The sequence below is a fragment of the Sus scrofa genome, chromosome 6 (genome assembly GCF_000003025.6).
Source record: "Sus scrofa isolate TJ Tabasco breed Duroc chromosome 6, Sscrofa11.1, whole genome shotgun sequence".
Lineage (NCBI taxonomy): Eukaryota > Metazoa > Chordata > Mammalia > Artiodactyla > Suidae > Sus > Sus scrofa.
This window is the reverse complement of record NC_010448.4, coordinates 108,859,213-108,885,841: the sequence shown is the minus strand read 5'-3', so window position 1 is coordinate 108,885,841 and position 26,629 is coordinate 108,859,213. Positions and strand designations below refer to the sequence as shown.

Genomic DNA, 26,629 nt, shown 5'->3' with positions numbered 1-26,629 from the left:
TTTTTTTTTTTTTTTTTTTTTAGGGCTGCGCCTGTGGCATATGAAAGCTCCCAGGCTAGGGGTCAAATGAGAGCTGCAGATGCCAGCCTACATCACAGCCACTCGGAACCTGAGCAGCGTTTGCTACCTATACCATGGTTCATGGTAATACCAGATTTTCAACTCACTGAGAGGCCAGGGGTCAAACCTGCATCCTCACAGATACCAGTTGGGTTCTTAATTCACTGAGCCACAATGGGAACTCCTGTGATGTCTTATTTCTCTAACCTGGAGTGAATATGGCCAACGTTATTTAGCACAAATATCTCTATTTTTCATAATATGCTGTATGTTTTTGTTAAAATATTTAGTAATTTAAAAGGAAAAAGTGATAAGAGTTCCCATCATGGCTCAGCAGTAACGAACCTGACTAGTTTGGATGTGGGTTTGAACCCTGGCCTCTCTCATTGGGTTAAGGATCAGGTGTTACTGTGAGTGCTGCTGTGGTGCAGGGTTCAGATCCTGCATTGCTGTGGCTGTGGTATAGGCCAACAGCTACAGCTCTGATTTGATCCTTAGCCTAGGCTCTTCCATATATCACGGGGGTGGCTTTGCCTCCCCCCACCCCAAGACAAAAAAAATAAATTTCTCTCCATTTTAAAATAACTAAAGCAAATTAGGGCAACAGATGAGAGGGAAGAGGTCAAGAAGATATTTCCCAACTACTATCTATTCCTACTGTAATGACAAAGGCCAATACTGCTGCTGAACCAGGCATCAGAGAACTCGTTACCTCTTATATTTGCTAGGTGTCTTTTGAGCAGGTGGACAGCACTGCTGAGCCGTCCCCTGCACTGTTAACCTACCACCAAGCCACTGGTATATGCTTCCCCCAGGGCTCCATCCAATACAGGCTCTCTACAAGGACAGCCGAGGGCTCTCCAAAGCTGAGTGCGTCCTCTTCCTGTGTCAGCTAATCGATGCTGATCTTGTCATCAAGGGAAAATAACTGAGTTTCTGCTATAATGGACTCTATGTGCAGGTTGTGTAAGAAGCTACAATTAGCCATGCTTTTGGCACTGCTAGAAAGGTGGGCTCATTTTGAAGCACTGATCACTTTCCCTGATGGCATTAATCTAAGAAGTCGTAAGTGACAAAATGACATATGTAAATCTGAGTTTCAAAAGGAAATCCTTCTACTCATCTCTAAGAATCCAATCCCTCGGATACCCTACCTTCTTTTCCTGAATTCAATCCATTTGATTTCACTACTATAGCTAATGAGTAATTCCATTAACAACAGTTTCATTGTAAACTTTCATTGTAGGATGTGTCCTACAGCTGTATTTCCTTTTTGTAACTGCTATCAACATCATCAGAAATTTAGAATGTAGCTCAGAAAAATATGATACTAGCCTTTCAAACTGGTGCCTACAACTGCTTTGTTTAATATACATATACACCCACAGTAGAAACTCAACCAATATTAAATCACCTAAATCTCAGATTAACCGGTATCAGAGGGAGAGAAGCAGATACCCTTGACCTGCTAAACACTCCAACTAGTGGGCTCCTTTCCTGTTTTCTGAGAGAAGGGCAGTAACTGTACTCATATATGTTTGTGCCTCTTATTACTGCAATTATCAATTTCATTGTTTACTGTGAAGATAGATGAATACACCAAATATTTTATGTGTATGAAAAACAAATACTTGGGATAGATTGCTAAAGGCATCTGACTTTAAAATCTCCTTTAGGATTAATGAGCATGAGATACCTAAGACCAAGACCTTCTGGTCAGGTGGCTCTGACAGTGACTTTACTCTCTGGAGCCTCTTTAGAGACCCTGTTGCTGAAAATCACCTGGATGCTTTCTAGGTGAAGCTTACACAAGAGAGCCTACTGAGAACCCATCAGCAAACTTACCAAAGGCAAGGCCTTGACTGTACATCAAAAGTCAGAACTCAGTGTTAACTAGATGTTCTTTCAGTTTATAATCCCTTGCTTTAACTGACTTCTTAAATTAAATAATCCCTAAGGGTCCATCAATGTCCCTAAGAGGCCTCTCCAATATCCTCATTTAACTATGTCAAGTCCTTTTCTCAGATTTAGGGCTACAGATTTCTTTCCCAAGAGATTTAAAATGCTTGGTATATATAGATGAATGGATTAAGAACCACATATACATACTACTACTACATATACATGCTACTACTCAGCCATAAAAACGAACAAAATAATGCCATTTGCAGCAGCATGGATGCAACTAGAGGTTCTCCTACTAAGTGACGTCAGAAAGGGAAAGATAAATACCATATGATACCACTTACATGTGGAATCTAAAATGTGGCCCATATGAACCTACCTACAGCACAGAAACAGAGTCACAGACATGGAGAGTAGACTTCTGGTGTTCCTTGTGTCTCTCTAAATGGCAGCACCATCTGGTGACCCAGAATATTTTCAATTCCTCCCCCTACAACCACAAGCCAAATGAAAACCAAAGTCCTGTTGACTCTACCTCCTGAAACCTTTCACCTATGTCCTCAGAGCCCCCATGTGGGTTATCAAAACTGCTGTGGAACGTCTCTTACCTCCAGGTTCGCTGTGTATACTGGCTGTGAGCATTCGCTTTCTGAAGCCAAACTCTTAGGTCATTCCTCTGCTCAAAAGCCACCAATGGCTCCCTACTGCCCAAAGTCCATGGCCCTGTAGAGGAACATGGACCCAGCTACTTTTCCAGCATCAGCCTCCATCACCGCTTTTAATACACCCTCTATGTGCAGCCAGGAAGGAGCTCACCCCTGAATACAACATATGCAGAGTCAGAGGCTGCTTCCCACCTGTCTGAGTGCCCCTAAGCCACCTCCCTACTCATCCTCGAGGCACCTCCTCTGACACTCCCCCAGCTCCCAAAGCCTTGGGTTCAAGCCCTGGCTCTGTAAAGCTTGGAAAACAATTTAATTCTTCCGAGCCTCAGTTTCTTCATCTGGGAAACAGGGGGAAATGATGGTTCCCACCTGATGGGATCAGAGGGAAGACTGAACGAGAACATGAGGCACAGTGCCTGGTACACTCAGTCTACATCAAGATCTGGCAACCTTGTCGCTATGGACTGAATCATGTCATTCCTCCCCTGGTCCCCCAATTCACATCCTAACACCCAGTGTGACTGGATCTGCAGACGGGGCTTTTAGGAAGTAACTCAGGTTAAATGTGGTCATGACGATGGTGTGGAAAGGACTGATGACCTTATAAGAGGAAGAGATACTTCTCTCCCTCTCTCTCTCTTCCCCTTTCCTTCTCCCACCCCGACTTGAACTTAGAAAAAAGGCCACATACGGACACGGTGAGAAGGGGGCATTTGCAAGCCAGGGAGAGAGGACTCACTAGAACCTAACCATGCTGGCACCCTGATCTTATTAAACTTAACGCTCTCCAGAACTGTGAGACAGTACATTTCTGTTGCATTTTGTTATGCATCCCTGCATAACACCTGCTCTTATTTCCAGTCTCAGATGGTACTCTATTTAGATTAGATGCTGTGGGATCTTCCTTGCCACACTGGGTACTTCTTTGAGGGCAGGGAGAGGGTCTTATCCTCTTAGGACCTACCATGATGATGTGAACACATTAGATAGTCAATACATGTTTACTTATATGAAAATAATGAGAGTTCAATTTTAAGCAAATACTCCTCTTATAGAACCTAATGTTGAATTGTAAGAGCTAAATGTCATCGCTAGACCTGCATTCGACTCTTCAGAGAACACGAACATGTAGTATATATAGCAAGTGTCGATTTTTTGTTCTACCTTTACTGACCCCAGGCTGAGGCCCCCCACTTGCAGGGAAATCTCAATATGTAGCCTGAAGAATGAGAACATGTAAAGTGTCTCTTCTCATGACAGGATGCCCGGTATCTATGCTGTTCCTTTATGAGCACCTTGAAGCACCAAGTTCACAACAGCAACCTCGTCACCAACTGTACTTCGCCCCCAAGCTACACTTGAACTTGATTTTGTATTTTTGAAAGGGACTGGATCCAATGTCTAAGTGCCAAAGGGCTAACACCAAGTGTTAACAGTAATGAATGAACACTGTACACAATGTCCAGTACATACAAGTCCTAATACAAGGGAGCAATACCCACTTGCAGTCTTACCTGATCTCCCCAGTGAGACCACTTATCCGAGACCACACCCCTCCACTCTGCCATACCCCAGACAAGGCTCAGAGCACAAGGGATGCGGCACACTCAATGAGAAGGGGGAATGCACGGCATGTCCTGTAGGACCCCCAGTAAAACTCATGCTTGAAAGCAAAGCCTATTCATCTATCATTTCCTGACTGAGCACCTACTACATGCCAGACATTGGCTAGGTGCTGGGAATATAACTGTGAACAAGGCAGACAATGTTCTTAATCTCAAGGAGTATAGTCTCGTGGAGGGAAGTATTATGTTAGGGAATGCAGGTAGTGCTTGCTTTACACAGTGGTGCAGGATCCCAACAAGGACCATGCATGCTGACACATGCAAAATAATCTTAATAAACAGGAAAATGACAATTGTCCTCTGACCTTTAAAATTTTATCACCAAAACACTAAACCCACAGTGAACATCATTTTCCACAGTGAAAGACTAAAAGTGTCTCCTCTAAGATCAGGCACAGACAAGGGGGCCAACTCTTACTACTTCTATTCAACACAGTAATGGAAAGTATCCAAAAGAGAAAGGAAAAAGAACAACTCTCCACTTACAGATGATATGACCTTTCATGTATAAAATTCTTAAAATACCACTATAACTGTTAAAACTAATAGGAATTCAGCAAAGTTGCCAGATATAAACTCAAGACATAAAAATCAGCTGTATTTCTATACACTAACAATGAGCAATCCAAATAGGAAATTAAGAAAACAATTCTGTTTCCAATAGTATCAGAAAGAATAAAATACTTAGGAATAAATTTAAGTAAGGAAGCAAAAGATTTATATACTGAAAAAGCACAAAATATTGCTGAAAGAAATTAAAGACAATACTGATAAGTGGAAAGACACCCTGTATTAATAGACAGGAAGACCTAAAATTGTTAAAGCATCAATACTACCTGAAGCTATCTGTAGATTCAACGGAATCCCTATCAAAATTCCAAGGACATTTTTGAATTAAAAAAAAATCTATCTTAGGAGTTCCCACGGTGGCACAGTGGGTTCCGACTGCAGTGGCTTGGGTTGCTTCAGAGGCATGGGTTCAATACCTGGCCCAGCATAGTAGGTTAAGGACCTGTGCAGGTTGCAGCTACAGCTCAGATTCAATCATGGCCTGGGAACTTCCATATGGGGCCATTTAAAAAAAAAAAATCCATCTTAAAGGTCATATGAAATCTCAATGGACCCCAAAATAGCCAAAATAATTTTGAAAAAGAACAAAGTTGGAGGTCCTGATTTCAAAACTTACTACAAAGCTACAGTAATCAAAACAGTGTGGTATAAGCTTAAAGACACAGACCAATGAAACAAAATAAAAAGCTCAGAAATAAAACCTCACATACATGGGAAAGGACAGTTTTTTTCCTCCAACAAATGATGCTGGAAAAAAATGGACATCCACATGCAAAAGACTGAAATTGGACCCTTACCTAACACTGTGTACAAAAATTGACTCAAAATAGACCAAAGATCTAAAATGTAAGAGCTAAAACTATAACTACTCAAAGATAACATAGGAGGAAATCGTCACAACAATACATTTGACAATGACTTCCTGACTGGACACCAAAAGCTCAGACAAAAAGAAAAATAGATGAATTGGATACCAAAATTAAAACGCTTTTGCATTAAAGGACATTATAAACAAAGTGAAAAGGCAACCCATGAAATGGGAGAAAGCACGTGTAAAGCTTATACTTTATAATATCCAGACTCTATCAAGAACTCCTACAACTCAACAAAAAACAACACAACTAAATAACAGCAGAAGATATGGACACTGCCTCAAAGAAAATATACAAATGGCTAATAACCACATGAAAAGATGCTCAACATGGCTAATCATTGGGGAAAAAAATCAAAACCACAATGGAATATTGCTTTATACCCATCAGGATTTACATTTCTTGATTGGCTAATCAGAAAAAGGAAAAAAAAAAAAAAAAAGGAAGTTGAAAAAAAAAAGCAAGTGTTGGTGAGGATGTGGAGAAATTGGAACCCTTAGTGCACTGCTAATGAGAATGCAAAATAGTGCGCCACTATGGAAAACAGTATGGCAGTTTCTCAAAACATTAAAAATACTATTGTCATATGATCTAGGAATTCCAATCTGGGTATATAACCTTCCTCCCCCCAAAAAAACTGAACACAAGGTCTCAGACATTTTTATACCTGTGTTCACAGCAGCATTATTCTTAATAGTCAGAATATGGAAGCAACCCAAATGTCCTTTGATGATGGATGAATAAACAAAATGTGACTCACACACACACACACACGATACTATTCTGTCTTAAAAAGTAAGGAAATTCTGGCGTTTCCATTGTGGCACAGCAGAAATGAATCTGACTGGGAACCATGAGGTTGTGGGTTTGATCCCTAGCCTCGCTCAGTGGGTTAAGGATCTGGTGTTGCTGTGAGCTGTGGTGTAGGTCACAGATGCAGCTTGGATCCTGTGATGCTGTGGTGTAGGCCGGCAGCTGTAGCTCCGATTCCACCCTTAGCCTGGGAACCTCCAGGCTAAAGCAAAAAAAAAAAAAAAAAAAGTAAGGAAATTCTGACACATGTACTATCATGGATGGACCTTAAAGCCATTATGCTAAGTGAATAAGCCAGTCACAAAAGGGCAAATACCATACGTTTCCATGTATGATGTTCCGGGAGTCAGAAAATGCAGGGAAACAAAGTAAAAGGGGCACTGCCAGAGGCTGAGGGGAGGAAGGAATGTAGAACTGCTTAATGGGTGCAGAGTTTCAGTTCAGAAAGATAAAGTTCTGGATATGGATGGTGGTGACAGCCGCACGACAATGTAACTGTATTTAATGCCACTGAACTCTACTCAAATGGTTAATTTGGTAATCTTTTTCTTAAGTATATTTCACAATTAAAAAATTAAAAACTATCAATTATAAATGTACAGGAAAATTTTAAAATAGTACATACAACTTTAAGAAAAAAAATGATCCGCTATGAACGGATAGAACAATAGAACTCAAAGCCTATTAATATAAAACATTAGCAGGACCTGCTGGATAGCACAGGAAACTCTACTGAATATTCTGTGACAACCTATCAGGGAAAAGAATCTGAAAGTGGATGTGTCTATACGTACAGCTGAATCACTTTGCTGTAGAGCAGAAATTTTCACAACATTGTAAATACTTCAATAAAACTTAAATGAAAAATAAAACAGAGGAAGCTCAGTGGGTGAAGGATCTGGTGTTGTCACTGCTGTGGCATGGGTTCAATCCCTGCCCAGGAAACGTCTACATGCCATGGGTGCAGCCAAACAAATGTAAAACATAAGAAACACTGAGCATTAAAATATTTGAGGACAAAAAAATGTAAAACATTAGAAACATTGGAGCATTAAAGTTGTTTCCTTCTCTGTAAAAACCTTATCAAGAGCATCTGAACAGTGCTTGCTTTCTTTTTGTCATATAAGTCATGACGCAGAGTGAGCCATTTTTGCTACTATGTCTTGGTGAAATGTCATACATTGTACTAAGTGTGGATCAGCTTCCAGCATTTTTTGGCCTTTGTGATTTCGATGTTGTGAAGTATTTCTGAGATTTCTTTCATATGAAGTTTTTACATACATCACCTCCTGTGGGGCATCCTCACCTTTTTTCGTGACAACCATTTCCTCCTCTGTGTTGATACACGTGCTTCCACAGGGCACCCATGGGTGCACACAGAGGGTCTTGAATGGTGGCAGAGACAACAATGCCAGGTCAGCTATGCCTCCTACAACCCCATTCCTATTTGATTCAAATTTCACTTCCAGTATTATCACCTCTTTCTCTGCTGTACATTCATCTTTTTTTGGACAAATCCCTCTTTCAAATACCTGTTTTTGAGAAATGTCATATTGGTTGATCACTTTGAGACACGGAGGCAACAACAATATACTTTGCTGTCTGTTGGAATTGAATAAGAGATGTGCATTGACCAATCACAGGCAGACTCTGAAACAAGTGCTGTGATTGGTCACTGATGATGTGCATCTGTTACATCCATGGTGATTTATGGGCTGAAGGGCTAGCAGCTTCTGTACGGTTACTCACAGTTCACACCCTGGTGAAACTGAAATGTGAACCGTGTAACTGGGGGACTGGTTATTTAACCTCTGGGAATTGAAATCCATGCATATTAGAGCCAAGTAGAGCAAGTGCTATTTGTGTATAATTACAAACTGCGATAAGAAGTCCAGAGAAAAAGAACATGATTTATTCTCTAAGAATCTGAAAGAAGATTGTGGTGGCTTAAAAGTGAGAGTAAGGGACAGGCACACAAATGCAACATAAGGCTCCAGAGTAACATGACTGGCCCAGGCATTGATATTTTAACGGAGGTTAATACAGATTCTAAATCTTGTTAAAACCAAAATCACTGTCAATTTCAAGCTATTTTACTTTTCCATTGTTATATAAACCACCATATACATGATCTGTCTACATGATCCACCGCACCCTGAAACAGCAGAGGCTGCCATGGGCCATCATCTCCATCTCAGTCAATGTCACCAGCATGCCCACCTTTGATCTGCTGCAACTGCCCTGGACCTTCTGGTCGAAGAGCTGGTCCCACACCCCAGCCATAAAGCGACTCTGGGCTGGGAGGGGGAAATTCAAGAATTCGGCTGTTTGAGATGTGGGGACTGGTGGGGCCAGGTAAAGGAAAAGGGCCTAGGCCCTGGCTAAGCTAAGGGAAGCCACACCACTGGCCTTCCCTTCTCTTCCTTGGGCTCCTAAGATGTCTCATGCAATGGGAAGAGGCAACAGGCAGGCCCCAGGGCTCGTGAGCTAGAGTTTAGAATGAAAGGAGCCCAATAGGAGGTAGCCTGAGAACCATCTGAGATCTGACACAGCCCACCTGGCTCCAGCCTCCCCACCCAAGGTCTTTCACTATAGTTGCTGGAATGGCTTGAAGGAGCTGGTTTGGAGGACTTAAACCCTCACTGACTTTTTAGCCAAAAAGAAAAAAAACAAAAACAAAAACAAAACACTGTCAATTTAAAGCTATTTTACTTTTCCATTGTTATATAAACCACCACATGAAAAGAGAAACTTTATAAGCCTATTTTATATGAGCTCCCTTGGCTTTGCACAGACGCAGCAGAGAAGGAACACCATGAAACTGTTCTAAAATATAAAAAAGATAAAGCAGTATACGGTCAAGTGGCAAACCAAGGAGGGTTCAAGCCACACCACGGAGATGCTGTCGGATATTCTGGTCCTAATCCTGAGAGCAGAGGGGGGCTATCTTTGTTTCCCAGGGCAACCGTAATAAATTATCACAAACTTGGTAACTTAAAACAATTGAAATTTTGTCTCTCCTAGTTCTGGAGGCCAGAAGTCTGAAGACAGTTTCCCTGGGCTGAAATCAAGGTGTGGGCAGGGCTGTGTTCCCCATCAAGGCTCCAGGGAGAGACTGTGCCTTGACCACTCCAGCCACTGGTGACTGCCTGCATCACTCCCATCTTCAAGGTTACCATCTTCAAATCTTTTCTCCCAGAGTTCCCGTCGTGGCTCAGCAGAAACCAATCTGACAAGTATCCATGAGGCCAAAGGTTTGATCTCTGGCCTTTCTCAGTGGGTTAAGGATCCAGTGTGGTGTAGGTCGCAGACTCGGCTCAGAGCTATAGCTCTGATTAGACCCCTAGCCTGGGAACCTCCATATGGTGCAGTGTGGCCCCAAAAGACAGAAACAAAACAGAAAAAAAAAAAAACTCTTCTCTCTGCTCTGTTTTCATTACAATCTTCTGTGTGTAAAACCTCCCTCTGCCTCCCTCGTATAAGGATATGTGTGACTGCATTTATCCAATCCAGGTGGATTCACTATCTACCTAATCAAGGATAACCTTTCCATCTCAAAATCTTTAACTTAATCACCATAAAGACCCTTTTTGGCCATCTAAAGGGAACACTCAGTGGTTCCAGGGATTAAGATACGGATATCTTTTTTTTTTTTGATGGCAAAACCGTTTTATTTATTAATGATTTTTATTTTTCCATCATAGTTGGTTTAGTGTTCCGTCAATTTTCTACTGTACATTAAAGTGACCCAGTCACACATATCTATACACTTTTTCTCACATTATCCTCCATCATGTTCCATCACAAGTGACTAAATGTAGTTCCCTGTGCTACACAGCAGGATCCCATTGCTAGGATATCTTTTGGAAGACCATTGTTCAGCCTTCCAGAGGCCATGAAAGGGGTCTTAGCAGAGGCAATATAATTATACTGGAGAGGTCACTCTGGTGGGGGTGGAGGAGGGACAGAGAGGATAAGAGGAAGCCAGCTGGGCTCTGCAACTGTCCCAGTGAGAGCCATCTGAGACCTGTCACATCCCACCTGGCTCTAGCCTCCCCACCCAAGGTCTTTGACAGTAGTTGCTGGAATGGTATGAAGGAGCTGGTGGATGTGGTAGTGGTGAAGAGAAGTGAATGGACTCAAGACATACAAAATGGCAGATGCAGAAGGTAGGAGAGGTGCCAAGAGGACCTTCTGGACATCTGGTGCCTATAGGTTTGTTTCAAGCGGGGCCACCCACTGAGCTGGGGGACAGTATTAGAGCAGATGTGCAGGGGACCATCAGGCTGAACAAGTGACCTGCACTATTGCTGGGTGATGCAGCCCAACAATAGGGTTCTTTGCAGAGGAAGCAGAGGAAACTGAACACTGGGGCTGGGACCAGAGCTCCTACTCACAGTCTTTTTAACTTGGGTTCCATAGCCTTTGCTTTGTCATGAGCAAAGTGATGGTAATACTACTTATCCTCAGGGCTGCCGAGAGAACTGGGATTAAGGATGAAATGCATATGTCACAGTGCATGCGGGGAGTAACCATTGATGACCCACTCGATTACCATTCACTGTGGTTCTTTGGCAGCACAGTAATGCAAGCGGAGACCAAATCTGCTATATGACTACAAGACTCTAATACTTCATTCTGATTCCGCTCTAGCTTTGTTAATTCATATTCATTTATTGCTAAAGCCTGATGCTCACTTAGAGATACTGATCTATTCTGAAAATAACACTTCAGGCTAAATGACATCAATTTTTTTCTACAGTTTTTCTAATTGTGTCATTAAGGTGCATCAAATATCTTCCGAACTCACCAGCATTTAGTGCCTTCTCTGTCTTAAGTCATACAAATTGATAATCAACTCAGTCATCTCCATTCTATGTTAACAGCAGATGGAACCAGCATTGATAAGCAACCTACAAAGAGATCCTCCAAACCACATATTATCAACTAGCTAAAAAGTCTTTTCCAACCAATTCTTCAACAAGGCTTTTTTTTTTTTTTTTTTTTTTGGCCTTCTTGTCTTTTTGCCATTTCTAGGGCCGCTTCTGTGGCATATGGAGATTCCCAGGCTAGGAGTCCAATCGGGGCTGTAGCTGCTGGCCCAGGCCAGAGCCACAGCCACTCGGGATCTGAGCCGCGTCTGCAACCTATACCACAGCTCACGGCAATGCCAGATTCTTAACCCACTGAGCAAGGGCAGGGATCGAACCCGCAACCTCACGGTTCCTAGTTGGATTCAGTAACCACTGCACCATGACGGGAACTCCAAGGCTTATTTTTTAAGTAACAAAACTGATCGATGTGTTTTCATTAATTTCTCATCTCTAAGTTACAGGGTCCCTTTATTACATATGGCAATAATCCACCAACTGCGTGAATATTTTAACTGAGGATTAAACATATTCAGCAGTTTATATAAGCAATTCAAATGCTAAATTATCTTGGATAATCATTTAAAAATAAGGGATTTTTTTTCCAGTTAAAAATGCATTTCAGGAGTTCCCCTCGTGGCTCAGTGGTTAACGAATCTGACTAGGAACCATGAGGTTGCAGGTTCGATCCCTCGCCTCACTCAGTGGGTTAAGGATCCCCCGTTGCTGTGAGCTGTAGTGTAGGCCGCAGACGCGGCTCGGATTGGATCCTACGTTGCTGTGGCTGTGGTGTAGGCCGGCGGCTACAGCTCCCATTCGACCCCTAGCTTGGGAACCTCCATATACCATGGGTGCGGCCCAAGAAATGGCAAAAAAAAAAAAAAAAAAAAAAAAAAAAATGCATTTCAAAGTGAAGCTAGAAAACTTCTTCTTCATAATAAAATGTTAGTAAACTGCTACTCAGTAAACAACTCCAAACCTCCTAAGAAAGTGTTTGTCTCCCAAAGCATTTAAACTTTCCTTTGGTTTTCAGGAGAGCAGAGATCAAGAACATTTCACTTGGGTGTACGTCATTATTCATAAACTTCCTTAACCATAAATATCAACTTGAACAGAACAGCGCTTTGATGATGTTTTGTTTCAATTTGAGATAAAGCTCAACGTTCTTCTATTAAGAGAAAAAGCTCACAATTTCAAGTTTGCCTCAATTATTCTCTCATAAGCTCAGCTCAGATCAAAGATGCCACCTGAGGGCTACCGAAAACCCCTCCAACCGTTCTCTCATTTCTTGCCATTTTTACATTGGTCATTTCTCCAAAACAAGAATCTCTAAGAATTCTGCCATAGCAGGTCCTGACACTTGGCCCAACTACTTTAGACAGCAGTTCCCACCCTTCCAGGGCCTTTCCTCCCTGTGATATTTCAAGAAGGGTCATTTCCAGCTCAATTTATAATTTTAATAATTCAGTGTAATGGATGTATCATCAATCATCCATACAGAAATAACAAAACAACCTTGGTGGATGCTGTTGGTTGAGAGTTGAAGCAAATGGCATTCCAGATAGAAATTCTTAATTGCTCTTTTCTAACCCATTTAGTTGTGGCAAACCTTGCTGTAATGTGGAACAAAGTGAAAGGGCCAAAAAGGGCAGGCCTGCAAAAGCCAGCCCCACTTCACCTTGGAAAGTTCAAGAGTCACAACATCAGACAAGTCTGCAGCTGACGGATTCCACGTGCTTATTTTAGACCCAAATAAAGTTGGGGGTGAGCATGATTTACAAGACACAAAGGTATCAAGTTTTTTGCTCCAGACATCAGCTGATAATTCATAACTTGAGATTTTGCAGATCTCTATTCAAAACGACGCTGGGGTGGGGGGCAAAAGCTCTTGAAGCCTGGATAGGGACTCATGTTGGAAGCAGTCCAAAAGCAGCCATGCAGCATGGATCTCAGTTTAATCCAACTGCTTCTCAAAACCCAAATTTGTCATTTAGTAAATTCAACTTGGATTTCGATACGAAATGTCACCTTCCCTCATTTTCTGTCCAGTTAGAATAGTAACAAAATTTTTACTTGTAACAGACATAAAGTGATACCAACATTTAAAAATCTGTTTATCTGGGAGTTCCCGTCGTGGCGCAGTGGTTAACGAATCCGACTAGGAACCATGAGGTTGCGGGTTCGGTCCCTGCCCTTGCTCAGTGGGTTAACGATCCGGCGTTGCCGTGAGCTGTGGTGTAGGTTACAGACGCGGCTCGGATCCTGCGTTGCTGTGGCTCTGGCGTAGGCCAGTGGCTACAGCTCCGATTCGACCCCTAGCCTGAGAACCTCCATATGCCGCGGGAGCGGCCCAAAGAAATAGCAAAAAGACAAAAAAAAAAAAAAAAAAAAATCTGTTTATCTGGTGAATGACGTACGTGAAGTAAAACCTGAAGGAGGGCTGCCATCAAGATGAGGCAAGAAAATGAGTTCCAGAAGTTCCCGTTGTGGCACAATGGTTAATGAATCCGACTAGGAACCATGAGGTTGCGGGTTTTATCCCTGGCCTTGCTCAATGGGTTAAGGATCCGGTGTTGCCATGAGCTGTGGTGTAGGTCGCAGACACAGCTTGGATCCCGAGTTGCTGTTGCTGTGGCGTAGGCCGGTGGCTACAGCTCCGATTAGACCCCTAGCCCAGGAACCTCCACATGCCAAGGGAGTGGCCCTAGAAAAGGCAAAAAAACAAAAAACAAAAAAAAAATGAGTTCCAAAGCAAAGGCATCTTTCTCGACAATAAGGAGGCCAAAGCGGCAAGAACAATAAATAATGCTTATTACGCGTTACTTATGCTTGGGAACTCAGAGAGGCACCACGCTGTCCTAGAAAAACCCCACCCGGGAGGAAAATGGTTGTGCAATCAAGCCCATTAGAACAGGCTGAACTAACTTGCACTGTGGGGTGTAGCTGATGTAGAGGCTTGGACCAGGGAATGCTCTGTATCTCTGTGTACCAAGCCACCCTATCAGAGATGAAACTGTGTGTGTTAGGGAAGGGGGTCCTACTAGCTGCTTCTAAGTACAGTAGTCCAGAAAGCCACCATGACTTTCTGCCCTACTTTCTCCCACTGTAGAAGAATCACTTTTGTGGTCCCCTTGGCTCTGTGACATTGGGCAACTGTGGCACCATTCTGGAGGAGGTGACCCCTTTTGGGTGTCTAAGTAACCTACTTAGCAGAAAGCTTGCTCACTTTCTGGGAAGGATGTGGATTAGTTTATACCCAGAGATTCCAAGTTAGGAAGACTAACTTGGGACTAGTGGGACCCTAGGGAAGATTCAGCCTCTGAAATGAAGTCACCGGAGGCTTCTAAGACCCAGGTCCTGCCAGCTAAGAATGAAGACAGGAAGGGGCCCCTGGGGTTTTCCATCCATCTGGAGAGGGACAGAAGAACCTGTGCTGACATCCCTCCCTGGAGCTGTCAGGGCGTAGAAGCAGCCATGTGTGACCTGGGAAAGCTGGTGTCTAGGACAGTTAAGTGGTGGTGTCCAGAACTGGACGAACCCTGCCCTGTACGCTGCCCTCACACCTAGGGTCACAGACACAACGGGGGGTCATCGCCTCCTCCAGCACATTTCTCCTGGGCAGCCCTGCCAGCCTGGGCTTGCCCTCCAACTCCTGCCAGCAGAGGGACCCCAGCCCCATGTTGCTCTCAGCAGCCCCAGGATTTCAGCTGCAGAGACCAAACCTTGTCTGGTGTCCCACACCCCCAAGCTCAGTACCTCTCAATAACAGAGGTGTTTTGGAAATCTATAAGGGCTGTTTTGGGGGCAACACAATGACAGTCACAGAATGAGCCTAGGACCCAAAACATCCTCAAGAGGCAAGACTGTCCTGCACAACCTCTGCACACCTGGAAATCCACGTGCAGGAGAAACTGTTCTCCACTATTTAGTTCTCAAATCCACCTCCATTGACACAGATGCATGAAATCATTCTGTCCATGTTTAGATATACCCTTTATCGAGATTTGTTCACAATTTTAGAAAACGATGTCACCAACAGCAACACTGCTTGTGGCATCTGAGCTGCCAACACACCACAGCTACACAAGTCTGTGTCTGCAGCCATCCCATGCCAAAATTTCACTGGGATATTGAAGGCTCTTTTCTTTTTTTTTGTTTGGTTGTTTTTGGGTTTCTTGCTTTTTAGCACAGCACATGTGGCATATGGAAGTTCCCAGGCTAGGGGTTGAATCAGAGCTGTAGCCTCCAGCCTACACTACAGCCACTGCAATACCAGATCCGAGCTGAGTCTGCAACCTACGTTGCACCTCGTGGTAACACTGGATTCTTAACCCACTGAGTGATGCTAAGGATTGAACCCAAGTCCTCGTGGATCCTAGCTGGGTTCGTTACCGCTGAGCCACAATGGGAACTCCCTCCTTTATGTATTTTCAAAGCCCATTAATAAAGACCCATGAAATACTGGATACTAAGGATTTTCATTAATAAATTTCATTTCTGCCATCCAATATTAACAATGTGTAGCACACTGAAATTTATGAGAACTGCACATAGGAAATATTTGAGGTTTGATCCTTATTTTTCTACCTTATTCTGATACTGTCCTGAGGGGTCACATACCTCCCACCCCACCCAAACTTCCTTATAAGCTTTTTTTCCAACTCATCCTCTCATCCTAGACATCTAGTAAAGGCTTTGGTCTTCAAAGGACTTGGTTTAGGGAGGGATTTAAAGATGCAATATCTGGGAGTTCCCATTGTGGTGCAGCAGAAACAAATCCAACTAGTACCCGTGAAGACACAGCTTCGATCTCTGGCCTTGCTCCATGGGTCGGGGATCCAGCATTGCCCTGAGGTGTGGTGTATGTCGTAGACGCAGCTCAGATCCCATGTTGCTGTGGCTGTGGTGTAGGCCAGCAGCTGTAGCTGCAATTCGACCCTTAGCCTGGGAACTTCCATATGCCTGAGGTGTGGCCCTAAAAAAGCAAAAATAAAGATGTGAGCTCTGTTTTCGGAGGCACTCTGTCAGCACATGTCCTAATACAGGGAATTAATTATTCTGACACTGCACTGACACGGGCGACCTGGCTTATTGCAAAAATGTCATGCTTCCTCATTTTCTCCACTTCAACAGTCCATGTTTTGCCCAAGCATATTATCCTACTTTCATTATGATGGTTTCCCCCTTTCTCTTAACACACACACAAAAGTGTGCTCTGTGACTTCTTTTAAGTGCACATACTCTCATTTTTCTACCATCAAATGGCTTCTGAGTCATCTCTTATATCCACATTTATTCATTATACACATTATTCATTATTTATTCGTTCTAACTACTTCACCTTCTGGTGAAGGTGTGCTCAGTATTTATACCATGAAATACATATAATTTTGTAACACGAAGTTTCTGCATCTCTGTTGTGATACCATTTGGGCATTCTACTGACTTTCAGATGCTGTGTGAATGAAGAGGTCATTTCACCTATCCATTTCATTGTAGAATCATAAAGGGGGAATTACAACAAATCTTCTACAAAAGGAGGGCTTCAGATCTCAGAGAGTCAAGAGTCAACCTTCTGGAAAGCTTCCCCTCCGATCCTCCAAGTTCTTCCAGAGACCAGTTCTTCCTGAAAGTCAGGCCTGGGGTTTTGGAGTCATGACGCTAGATACCTGCCTTCTTGTGCCAGAAAAGCCAGTAGCACCAGATCACATCATGCTGCCCCCACCCAAGGAGGTCCCAGAGTGCTGGGGATGGCTGATGGGAGAGGAAAAAAAGCTGGCTGGCCAGTGAGGGTGGGCCTCTGCTTGAGCAGACACAGCCCAGAGAGCGGACAGCTCCTTCAAAGAGCTACGATGCCCAGAGTTACAGCTGGGGCCAGGTACAGCAAAGACCCGTGACCACTTCAGAAGCAGGAAATATCATGAGAGCCCCCGTTTCACCTTTGACGGGCACCTGTCAAGACTAGCACGTGCTTGGCAGGAGCCCTGCTCCCCATCACCCCGCACTAAGTTCTGGGAAGCCTGGACATGCCAAAGGGAAAAGGCTGACAGGCCAGGCAGGAGGGCTACCACCTGCCTATGAGCAGAAGAGCATCCGTTCAGGGAGCACTTACAGCACCTCCCCTGGGTCCAGGTGCGCCCACACCAGGATGCAGGAGGGGTTTGAGGAAGCAAGGCTCCTAAAGGGCACTGCCCCTGGGCTGCACATGCCAAGAAAGGGGGCCTGATGTGCTTATAAAGCCTCAGAAACCTCAGGAAAGCCAGGAAGACCTGACAGGAAGGTCCACCGGTCTCAGCTCCCGCAACCAGACAGGCAGCTGAGTAAACACTGACCATACGCCTACATCAAAGTGCTGGGGCAGAAGGATGCTGCAGGAGCACTGAGGGGCCGCACCACCTTCTCATGGAAATCCGAGCTGTGTCTTCAATGCCAAGTCAGAACTAGCTGAACAATGCACAACACTCCAGCACGACTAATGGGGAAGGGACAAGGTGGGAGGCAGGCGGGCGGCAGGGAAGCAACAGGCCGGATCACAGCACATCCAAGGCCAAGCCAGGACCTTGAACTTCATCCTGCAGCCAGCTAAGAGCCACAAAGCTCCTCAAGCTCAGGTGACAGACACACTCCCTGCAGACAGACCACTTTTAGGTGGTTTATCGGGTTGCCTTTGGATGTGGTTTACAGATTTGTTGGGAAATTCACCCCAAAATGACATCGGCAGCACACAGGTACACTTCTTAGCGTAGTGTCAGAGAAGCAAGACTGTGTAGTACGGTGGTTAAACACCCAAGACTCTGCACCCTGGGTCCAAACCCAGCTCTCCCGTATAGAGAAAACTTGGGAAGGTCATCCAATGTCACTGTGCTTCCCCTCCTCCTCCCCTAAGAGGGAGGGATCAAGAGTACCCATCACATCACTGTGGGGAGGATTAAATAAGGATTAACATACGGGGAGTGCTGCTGTGTGGCCTGGCACAGAGGAAGTACCAATAGTATCTACCATTATGTGTTTATTTCAATGCATCTTGGGGAAAAATAAGTCACCTAAACCAGTGATTTCAAAAATAGCAATGCTTTGGACAAGACTGCGTGTAAAAGTGACTCTTTCTGCAGTAGATTTCAAGGTGCCAAGTGAGCAATGCCTGTGTGAAGCAGGGACCTGCTTTTCACCTTTGTGTCAGGCCCCAGCACAGCCTCTAAAGGCCTCCTCTGTCATAACGGACCGATTTCCTGTAAGACAAGAGTAACTCCCTGTTGTGTACCTATTTCTTGACGTCTGAAATTCTTGAGCAAGAAGCAAGAGGGAGAGAAAGCAACCTTCAGGAGGGAAGAGGGCAGCACAGGCAATCCAGAAACCTCCTGGACGAAGAAGAGCCCCATCTCCGTCTACAGATGTCAGGAGGATATGTACACGATTTAGACGGCAAACTTTTTTTGTCTTTTCTAGGGCTGCTCCCACAGCATATGGAGATTCCCAGGCTAGGGGTCGAATCAGAGCTGTAGCTGCCGGCCTATGCCAGAGTCACAGCAACGTTAGATCCAAGCCGCATCTGCAACCTACACCACAGCTCACGGCAACGCCGGATCCTTAACCCACTGAGCAAGGCCAGGGATCGAACCCGCAACCTCATAATTCCTAGTCGGATTCGTTAACCCCACTGCACCACGACGGGAACTCCTAAACCGCAAACTTCTGACCTGCTTTCTATAACGTGTTTTTTTTTAACTATGTATGGTGACGAGTGTTAACCAGACTTAACTAGCAGTGGTGATCACTGCACAGTACATACCAATATCAAGTCACTATGTTGCTCATGGTATGTACTGGTAGGCTGCATGTCAACTATACCTCAAAAAAAAAAAAAAATGCATGCAAAGTCACTTGTTCAAAAATGCATGTATGTCCCCGACTAATAAGGCTTTAAGTGGCAATTCCCCAGGTAAGCCCACAAAAGCCCTATTCCATCCCAGTTGGGGTCTTTGCTACCAGCTGAAACACCTACTACAAATTTAGGGGCCACTGTTAAGCAATGGAAATGGCCTAAGATAGAGAAGAGTTCCTCCCCAGGCAGCTGCACCCCTCTCAAGGGGCAGAGCTGGCACTGAACAAGATTTTGAAGTAACAGCTGTCTCCCTGCTGTGCTTCTCTCATCCCCTCTTCTCCACCTCTTCAAGTTCCCCCTGCTGTTGCTGGCTAAGTAGGAGGGTGCCCTGGCAGGAGACTGGAGTGTGAAAAATGCAATTTTAGGGGCCAGAGGAGTCAGTGCAAAGCTCTAGACCTCTGAAACAATGCTGTGTTGGGGGGTCCACAGGAGGTTTCATGTAACTAGAGAAAAGAGTGCCTCACGCTGCCGCTGCCACCTCCCCACCTCCTGCAGCAGAAGTGGTCACTTTTTTTTTTTTTTTCTGATGATTTCCTACATACATGCTCCCATTATTTTACAGGCAATTGCATTTTTCAAAAATCCCAATTAAGCCAAATGAATCTTTAACGGACCTTTAATTGGGACCTTTTCAGACAGTGTAATAGCTGGAAAAAAAAGATCCTTTTTACAAAAACACTACTGAGCTGAGAAGGATGGAAAAAGGCCACAGATGAGTTTCCCCTCTGCCAGTTCCCTACACCATTTCTGCTTTCCACTGATTCCCCTTTTCCTGCATTTCTGCATTATGGACCCTCCAGGGCCGGTGGCAGTGAGGCACAGACATGACGCTGTGGCAGCAGCCAGATCCTGTAGAGAACAGGAGGGGCGGCCTGCAAGCCTGTCTGGTTTCCAAGGCCTCTGACAATGCTGGGCACAGAAGCATCTCAGGTCTCCTCATTAAGCCTTTAAGTTTTTACAGGGAGAACCATGGTTCATACCAGGGGTGGTCAAACTTTTTCTGTAAGGAGCCAAGAGTGTAAATATTTTAGGCTTTGCAGACTCTGTCATAGATGTTCATTTCTTCGCAGAGAAATCGCAGAGAAAATACATAACCAAGTGAGTCTGGCTGTGTCCCAATAAAACTTTTTTTTTTGTAAATCAACAGTTAGACTTGACCCATGGAGCCCAGTCTACAATTCCTGTAGTAGTCTCTATGGCAAGACAACATGCTCACAGATAAGCACAGTCATGTGCCATGAACTGTGGTGAACAACTTAGGATCTATACATTCATTTTAAGCACACACGTATTAATTACCATGAACTTTTCTTGCTTTCTGTTTTTAATACATTTTTGCCATTTTGTACTTTAAAGTGGAAAAGAAAAATATCACAATGCACATAACACCAATTATGCACTCATTCTAGATCAAGTCCTTATTTTTTTGTTTTCATAGCCGCAGCATATGAAAGTTCCCAGGCCAGGAACGGAATCTGAGTCACAGCTGCAGCAACACTGGATCCCTTAACTCATAGTTTGGAGCCAGGGATGGAACTCATGCCTCTGCAGCCGGATTCTTAACCCACTGCACCATGGTGGGAACCTCTTCATGAATGTTTATCATCAGTGATCATTCACTCTAACCACTATATGCTTTTTGTTTGCATTAACAATGACCAAACGGGACTTTTTTTTTTTGTCTTTGTCTTTTTTCGTCTTTTCTAGGGCTGCACCTGTGGCATGTGGAGGTTCCCAGGCTAGGGATCCACAGGCCTACACCACAGCCACAGCAAGGCAGGATCCAAGCTGCATCTGCAACCTACACCACAGCTCACAGCAATGCCAGACCCTTAACCCACTGAGCAAGGCCAGGGATCGAACCCGCAACTTCATGGTTCTTGGATTCGTTAACCATTGAGCCATGACGGGAACTCCCCAAACAAGACTTTTTAATAATATCTACAGCCAGAAAGTGGCAGTCATGTTCACAAGGTAACCACTGCAGATGTTTTAGGGTCAGGAAGAATGCCAGGAGTTACAGCCGGAGGTCGAGGTGGTGGCCTCCAGGGAAGGCAGGAGGATCAAGGGCAGGGCTGTGAAATAAGCACACAGCTCTTTGGGGCCGGGAGCTCCCAATGCCTCCTGTCCTCCTCAGAGTCTGGTGCATTCCACCCCTCCTGCCAGATCTCCGATGAAAAACATAGTATCTCAAGCCCCAAAGAGAAAAAAGATGCTGACACAAGGACCCTGAGGCCCAAGTGAGCCAGATGTTATTATAGATGTGAGGCCACGCTGTGAAAAAAGAAGGTCATGGTAAAAAGCGAGTTACCTAAACACCCTGAAAGGCAGCACTGACTCACAGGAAACCAACCAGCGGATCTGAGGAAAAAACAAGTGAAGAAAAAACCGTCCAACTTGACAACCTAGTAACACTGATCAGCGGGCGGCTCTGGCCCCTCTGCTCCAGATGCCATTTCACATCCCCTCTCCTGGAGCTACCTTCCTCCCACCACCTCTCACGTGCTCCTCCCCACCCCCAGCTCCTTCTCCTTCCTTACTCACATCCACCCATCATGACACTCAGGTGTCAGCTCTTCCGCAAAACTGCCCTTCACCGGGGCGACGCATCACTCCTCTCCACTCCCATAGGCCCCAGCGGCCATGGCTGCTCCCCCTGCCAGCCCATCTCACCTGCGCCTGGCCATCTCCAAGTCCAGTGTCTGTCTCATGCACAGAACCACAGCTTATCTTATCACATGCCTGAGGACCTAAAGACATGAGTGTGTGTCACACACACATGAACATCAGTTAAGAATAAAAGAGTGTAGGAGGGGAGTGAACACTGCACCCCAAGACCACAGGAGGAGAGTGATTCCAGGTGGTCAGAGATTACAGGTGTTCAGAACCACGAGCTGACAAAGGTGCATCCTTGGGCTTAGCAGCACCAATCTGTCCTGACCTCTGGGAACACATCTCCAAGTGCACGACGGGGGCTCAGCATCAACAATGGGGCAGCCTGTCACCCTAGTCCTACAGTTACAACAGAAGTGGCAGCTGCATTTTGAAATCCCAATTATGGAGTCTCATATCTCAAGAGACGGCCCCTACTGTGCATGTATTTCCAATTCCTCATGGACAATATCCGAATTATACAATCTGGGTTTTCCACAAATTCAGAATGGCCTTCAGGATAATCTGTTTCTATGAAGTAACCATTTCTTACTAGGTAGCTGTTGGTGAAACTTTTATCATCCTAGTAATGTGTCAAGAGAAAGCAACCTTGTCACTTTCATAAAAATGCTACTGTTACACTAGATACAAATATTTCTACTGTTAAACTGTACCTAAGATTCTGGAATGTCTAGCAGAATGGAAAGGGTGGTCTTCCATGGCAAAACCATCTAGAGAAGGGAGATAGACAAATTGCTCTCTCTTCTGCAGATAAACTGAGCTGGAGGTGTGCCTCAAACACTTATGATGAAATCACTGCTGAGCTTTCCAGGTGGCCATTCAACTCTGGAAGTGGAAGAGAAGTGACCCAATGCATCACTGGATCTAAGCTTCTTAAATGCAGTATGTGAAGCTAACTTTAAAGGCTACCTGCATTCAGGCTGTTTTGTCTTCTGCTCAAACTATGCCATCAAGAAGAAAGCACAGTAATAGTAGGGAAAGCGTCAAGTACAAACGCTAGTTAGTGTTTCCTGAGGGCTACCTTGTGCCAGTTACCATGGATGCTTTTCACCCTAACCACCACCCTCTGGTGTGCACTACTCCCATTTCACAGGCAAGGAAGCAAATTTTGAGAAACCAAAGTTAGCAGCTACAAGAGTGTCAAAACTAGGACAACAGCTTTGGTGGCAGGAAAGCTGATGGGATAGTGTTACCACTATTTACCCCTAAAAAGTTTAAGTTTCTGGAAAACAAGGCCACAGGACAAATTACAAAACAAGCAATTTAGTGAGACAAGCAGAAGGGGATAATGCAAAGAGCCCTTGATGTAGAACCACAGTGCTCGTGTCCTGGTCCACACTAAACACTGAGACTGAGTTCCTTGTTAACACTTCGTCATGACAAAACACCTTGCTCTTTTGTTTTCACTAGGCTGGTGAGAATGTAAGAGTATGTGCCTGACACTGTGTTTGGCAGAGAACAGACAACAGACAACACAGTATCTTGTCCCTTGGTTCTCAGTTCCCACTTCAAAATACAAGCAGACAGCTGCTAGCTGTACAATGTGAATCCTCCCAGGACACCTCCCCACCTCCTTGCCCCAACACACCACAGAAAAATACCTTTCAAGGTGCATCTCTGCCTTTGCTGTAAGAGCTTTCCTATCACTCATACTCTGCTCTCTTGTCACAGTTCATAGCGTTGTCTAGATTAGGCAAAATTAGTTTTTTCATGTTTAACATATGTGAACCATGACATGAGGTAGTATTTAAGTACGTTAAAGCCGTTTAGAAGAAAAACCTATTAAAATAACATTTCAAAGCAAGACGTTTTGAAATAAGCAAGCACCCTACCCTGATCAGCAACTAAAGAAAATAAACTTGCCTTTCTCACCACCTCTCTCCTACAACACAAAGTGGTGGTCTAAAAAGTCACAGCACTGTAAATGAAAATTTTTCCATGAAATGCATTCTCAGATGGCTAAAAAAATATGACATGAGAAGTTGTGGGTCAAGTAAGTCTTAAATCTATTCTCTGGAAATCCTTGATGAAACTCTGGCTTGAAATCAAACTTGTAAAGCTTTAAAAATAAAATGTTCTGAATACAGCAAAAAAGTTCTCATTTGCAGGGTTTTGTTTTGTTTTTGTTTTTGTTTTTTTTTAAAGACTCGTTTAAAAGTAAAATGTCTTAGCGAAAAGTTTATAGTTGTGAGATATTTGCTTTGTCATTAAGCAGGTGGAAGCTCCCACCGGTAGAGACCACAATTCTTTTTAGGTCTGAAAACTTCAGGCGTCTGTACCCCACCTTCTCTTTTTTTTACAGATGGTGGCTCTCAATCACAGGTGCACGTGGTTCCTCTAATTAACAGCAAACCAGCCGGTCCAAGGAGTGCAGCTTTTGGCCCTTAAACACTGACAGGGAAGCTGCTAATCAACATCCCTGGGTGTTGTCAATCCTCAAAGGGCAAAAACCACAAACTTGCTTCCTAAACCAGAAAGCAGAGGCTTCTAGTCCCCAGTGAAATAGAAGGCTCCTCCCACACCCAGGAGAAAGCTACCAGGTTTCAGTTCTTTAGCTTAGTTTTTATAAAAAGACGAATTAAAAAGAATTAACTGAACACACATGTGCTTCCTCCTACTCTTAGGTATATTTAAAACCTCTCAATTTTCTTCAAGTTAGAGAAATCCATCATAAACACTCTCGCTTGAAAGGCCATTAACAACTCATTTTGGGGGACTGAGTTTTAGAAGACAGAGGTGAGCGAACACAGCGTTGGAGAGTTTTTTGTTTTGTTTTAATTTCTGCACGGCAGTTAGGCATATTTGTTTCCAAACAATGAAAGCATTTGGAATGCACAGCTATGCCAAGTAACGCGAGGGACAAGAAACAAGCACGATGCAGCTGGTGTGGTCCGTGTCACAAAGGCTGCACGGGCAGCACACGAACCGAGCCGAAGTCACAACCCTATAAGTCCCAGGCTCTGTGCTGCTCAAATTGCATCCGGTGCACCGGACCCGGCGACGGGGATTCGACCCGTTGAGAGAGAATCAGACATATACCGGACGCCCCTCTTTGGGGGCGAGGCCCTGAGGCGGTGAGGGGAGACTGTGAGAGCCGGGAAGACGCGCGGCGGGTCGCGCAGAGGGAAAAGACCGCGGAACAGGGTGGGGGGGGGCGGGGGAGGGAGATGTGGCAAAGGCATAGAGGCGCCAGCTGCAGCTGAAGCCAAGGGACGCGACACTGGGAGCAGGGCCAGAGATTAGTGTCCGAAGGGAAGGGGAGAGGGGCTTCTGGGACTGGCTGGAGAGGAAAGCGCGCGAGCCGCATCCGAGGTGCGTGTGCCGAGGTGGGGAATCGGGCCGCGTCGCTCACCTGTATTGTTTGAAAAGCTGGTCCGACTCCCTAAAGCCGTTGTTGAGCAGCATGTTGATGCCAGCCAGGGCCAGTTCCGCGTCCTGCAGGGGCGCCGCTGCCGCGGCGGCCGAGTCTCCGTCGTCCCGCCGCCGCGGCCGCTGCTGTTCCGAGCCCGCCATGGGCGCGCGAGGCTCTGCGTTAAGCAAAGGCGAGGTGGGGTGGCAGCAGCCTGCGGCCCCAGCGCGCGCCCAGAGCCCGGCTCTACCTGCCCGGAGCGAGGCGGAGCGGGCGCGGGGGAGGGGCGCGGCGGGCGGGGCGCGGAGGGAGGAGCCGGGGCCGGGCTGCAGCACGGCAGGGGATGTGGGCGCCCAGGCCGCCGCCTCCCGCCGTCGCCGCGGGTATTACTCAGCAGCCACCCGCCTGCCTGCTCCGAGACGCCCGGCTCGCGCGGCCACCGAAGCGGAATCCGTTTCCGGGAATCCCTACCCCAGCCGAGCCGGGGCCGAGCCCCTGCAGCCGCCGCTTCCTGCAACCCCCGCGCACCGCCCCAGGCCCTGGTCCTCACACCGCACCCCTCGCCCAGCAGCCCGGGGCCACAGCGCCAAGCCTGCTCGGGCACGCGCGACGCTCCTAGGCCCGGCCCTATGGACCTCTCCTCCAAAAGGGCCGGACCCAGGGGTCGCAGGGAAGCTGGAGAGAGCGAGCGGGTTCGGAAACAGAACAGAGGAGGACTCCGCCCGGGAGCGGACAGAGCGCGCAGCGCTCTTGCCCAGAGTGTCTGAAACCCCAAGCAGTCGGAGCGTGCGCCCCTCCCCCACTTTATCCGCCCACTAGCGCACGCCAGCCAATCCCCGAGGAGGTGGGCGGCGGGGGCGGGGCCTCGGGCACTTGCTGGTTTGCTGCCGGGAGCCCAAGCTGGGAAAGATTGAAGGGGCTGCCCTAGGGTCCCGGCACCCACCCCCTCCCGCCCGCCACCAACATTTGCGCGATGGGGCAAGAAGACAAATGGAGGCCCAGATGGCATATATCTAAATATTTAAGAGTTATAAATTAAGCGGTTCATGTGCTTTCTACTCTCACTCTGACAATTATACTTTCCTACCAATGAAACAGAAAAATAAGTGTAAAGCTGTGGTTTCTGTATGACCGAATGTCAGTAAAACGCCAAAGATGACTGAATTTAGCCATTAATGACAAAATTCTAATGAGAGGCTGTTCTGATGATGGGTTGGTGATGTTTGTGTGGGTAATATTGAATCAAACAATCCATAAATCAATTTTTGTTCTATAATTTTTCTCTCCTTTATTCTAACAAAATCACTATGCTGTTAGAATCAAGGTTATGTTCTTGGTGTCAAA

The 26,629-nt window shown here is 45.4% G+C and overlaps 1 protein-coding gene across 3 annotated transcripts in view; it reads right to left on the bottom strand.

Annotated features, from left to right (window-relative positions):
- Window positions 1-26,050, bottom strand: part of TTC39C (tetratricopeptide repeat domain 39C) — a 108,445-nt gene extending 82,395 nt beyond the window's left edge. The window contains exon 1 of one of the 3 annotated variants that reach the window (XM_021096193.1): window positions 25,289-26,050. Coding sequence is in view for 1 of the 3 variants with exons in the window: in XM_003356384.5 (XP_003356432.3) it covers window positions 25,289-25,449 (161 nt within the window). In the remaining 2 variants the exon portion in view is untranslated. The remainder of the gene's footprint in view (window positions 1-25,288) is intronic. The other 2 variants (XM_003356384.5, XM_021096194.1) reach the window with 2 other exon arrangements.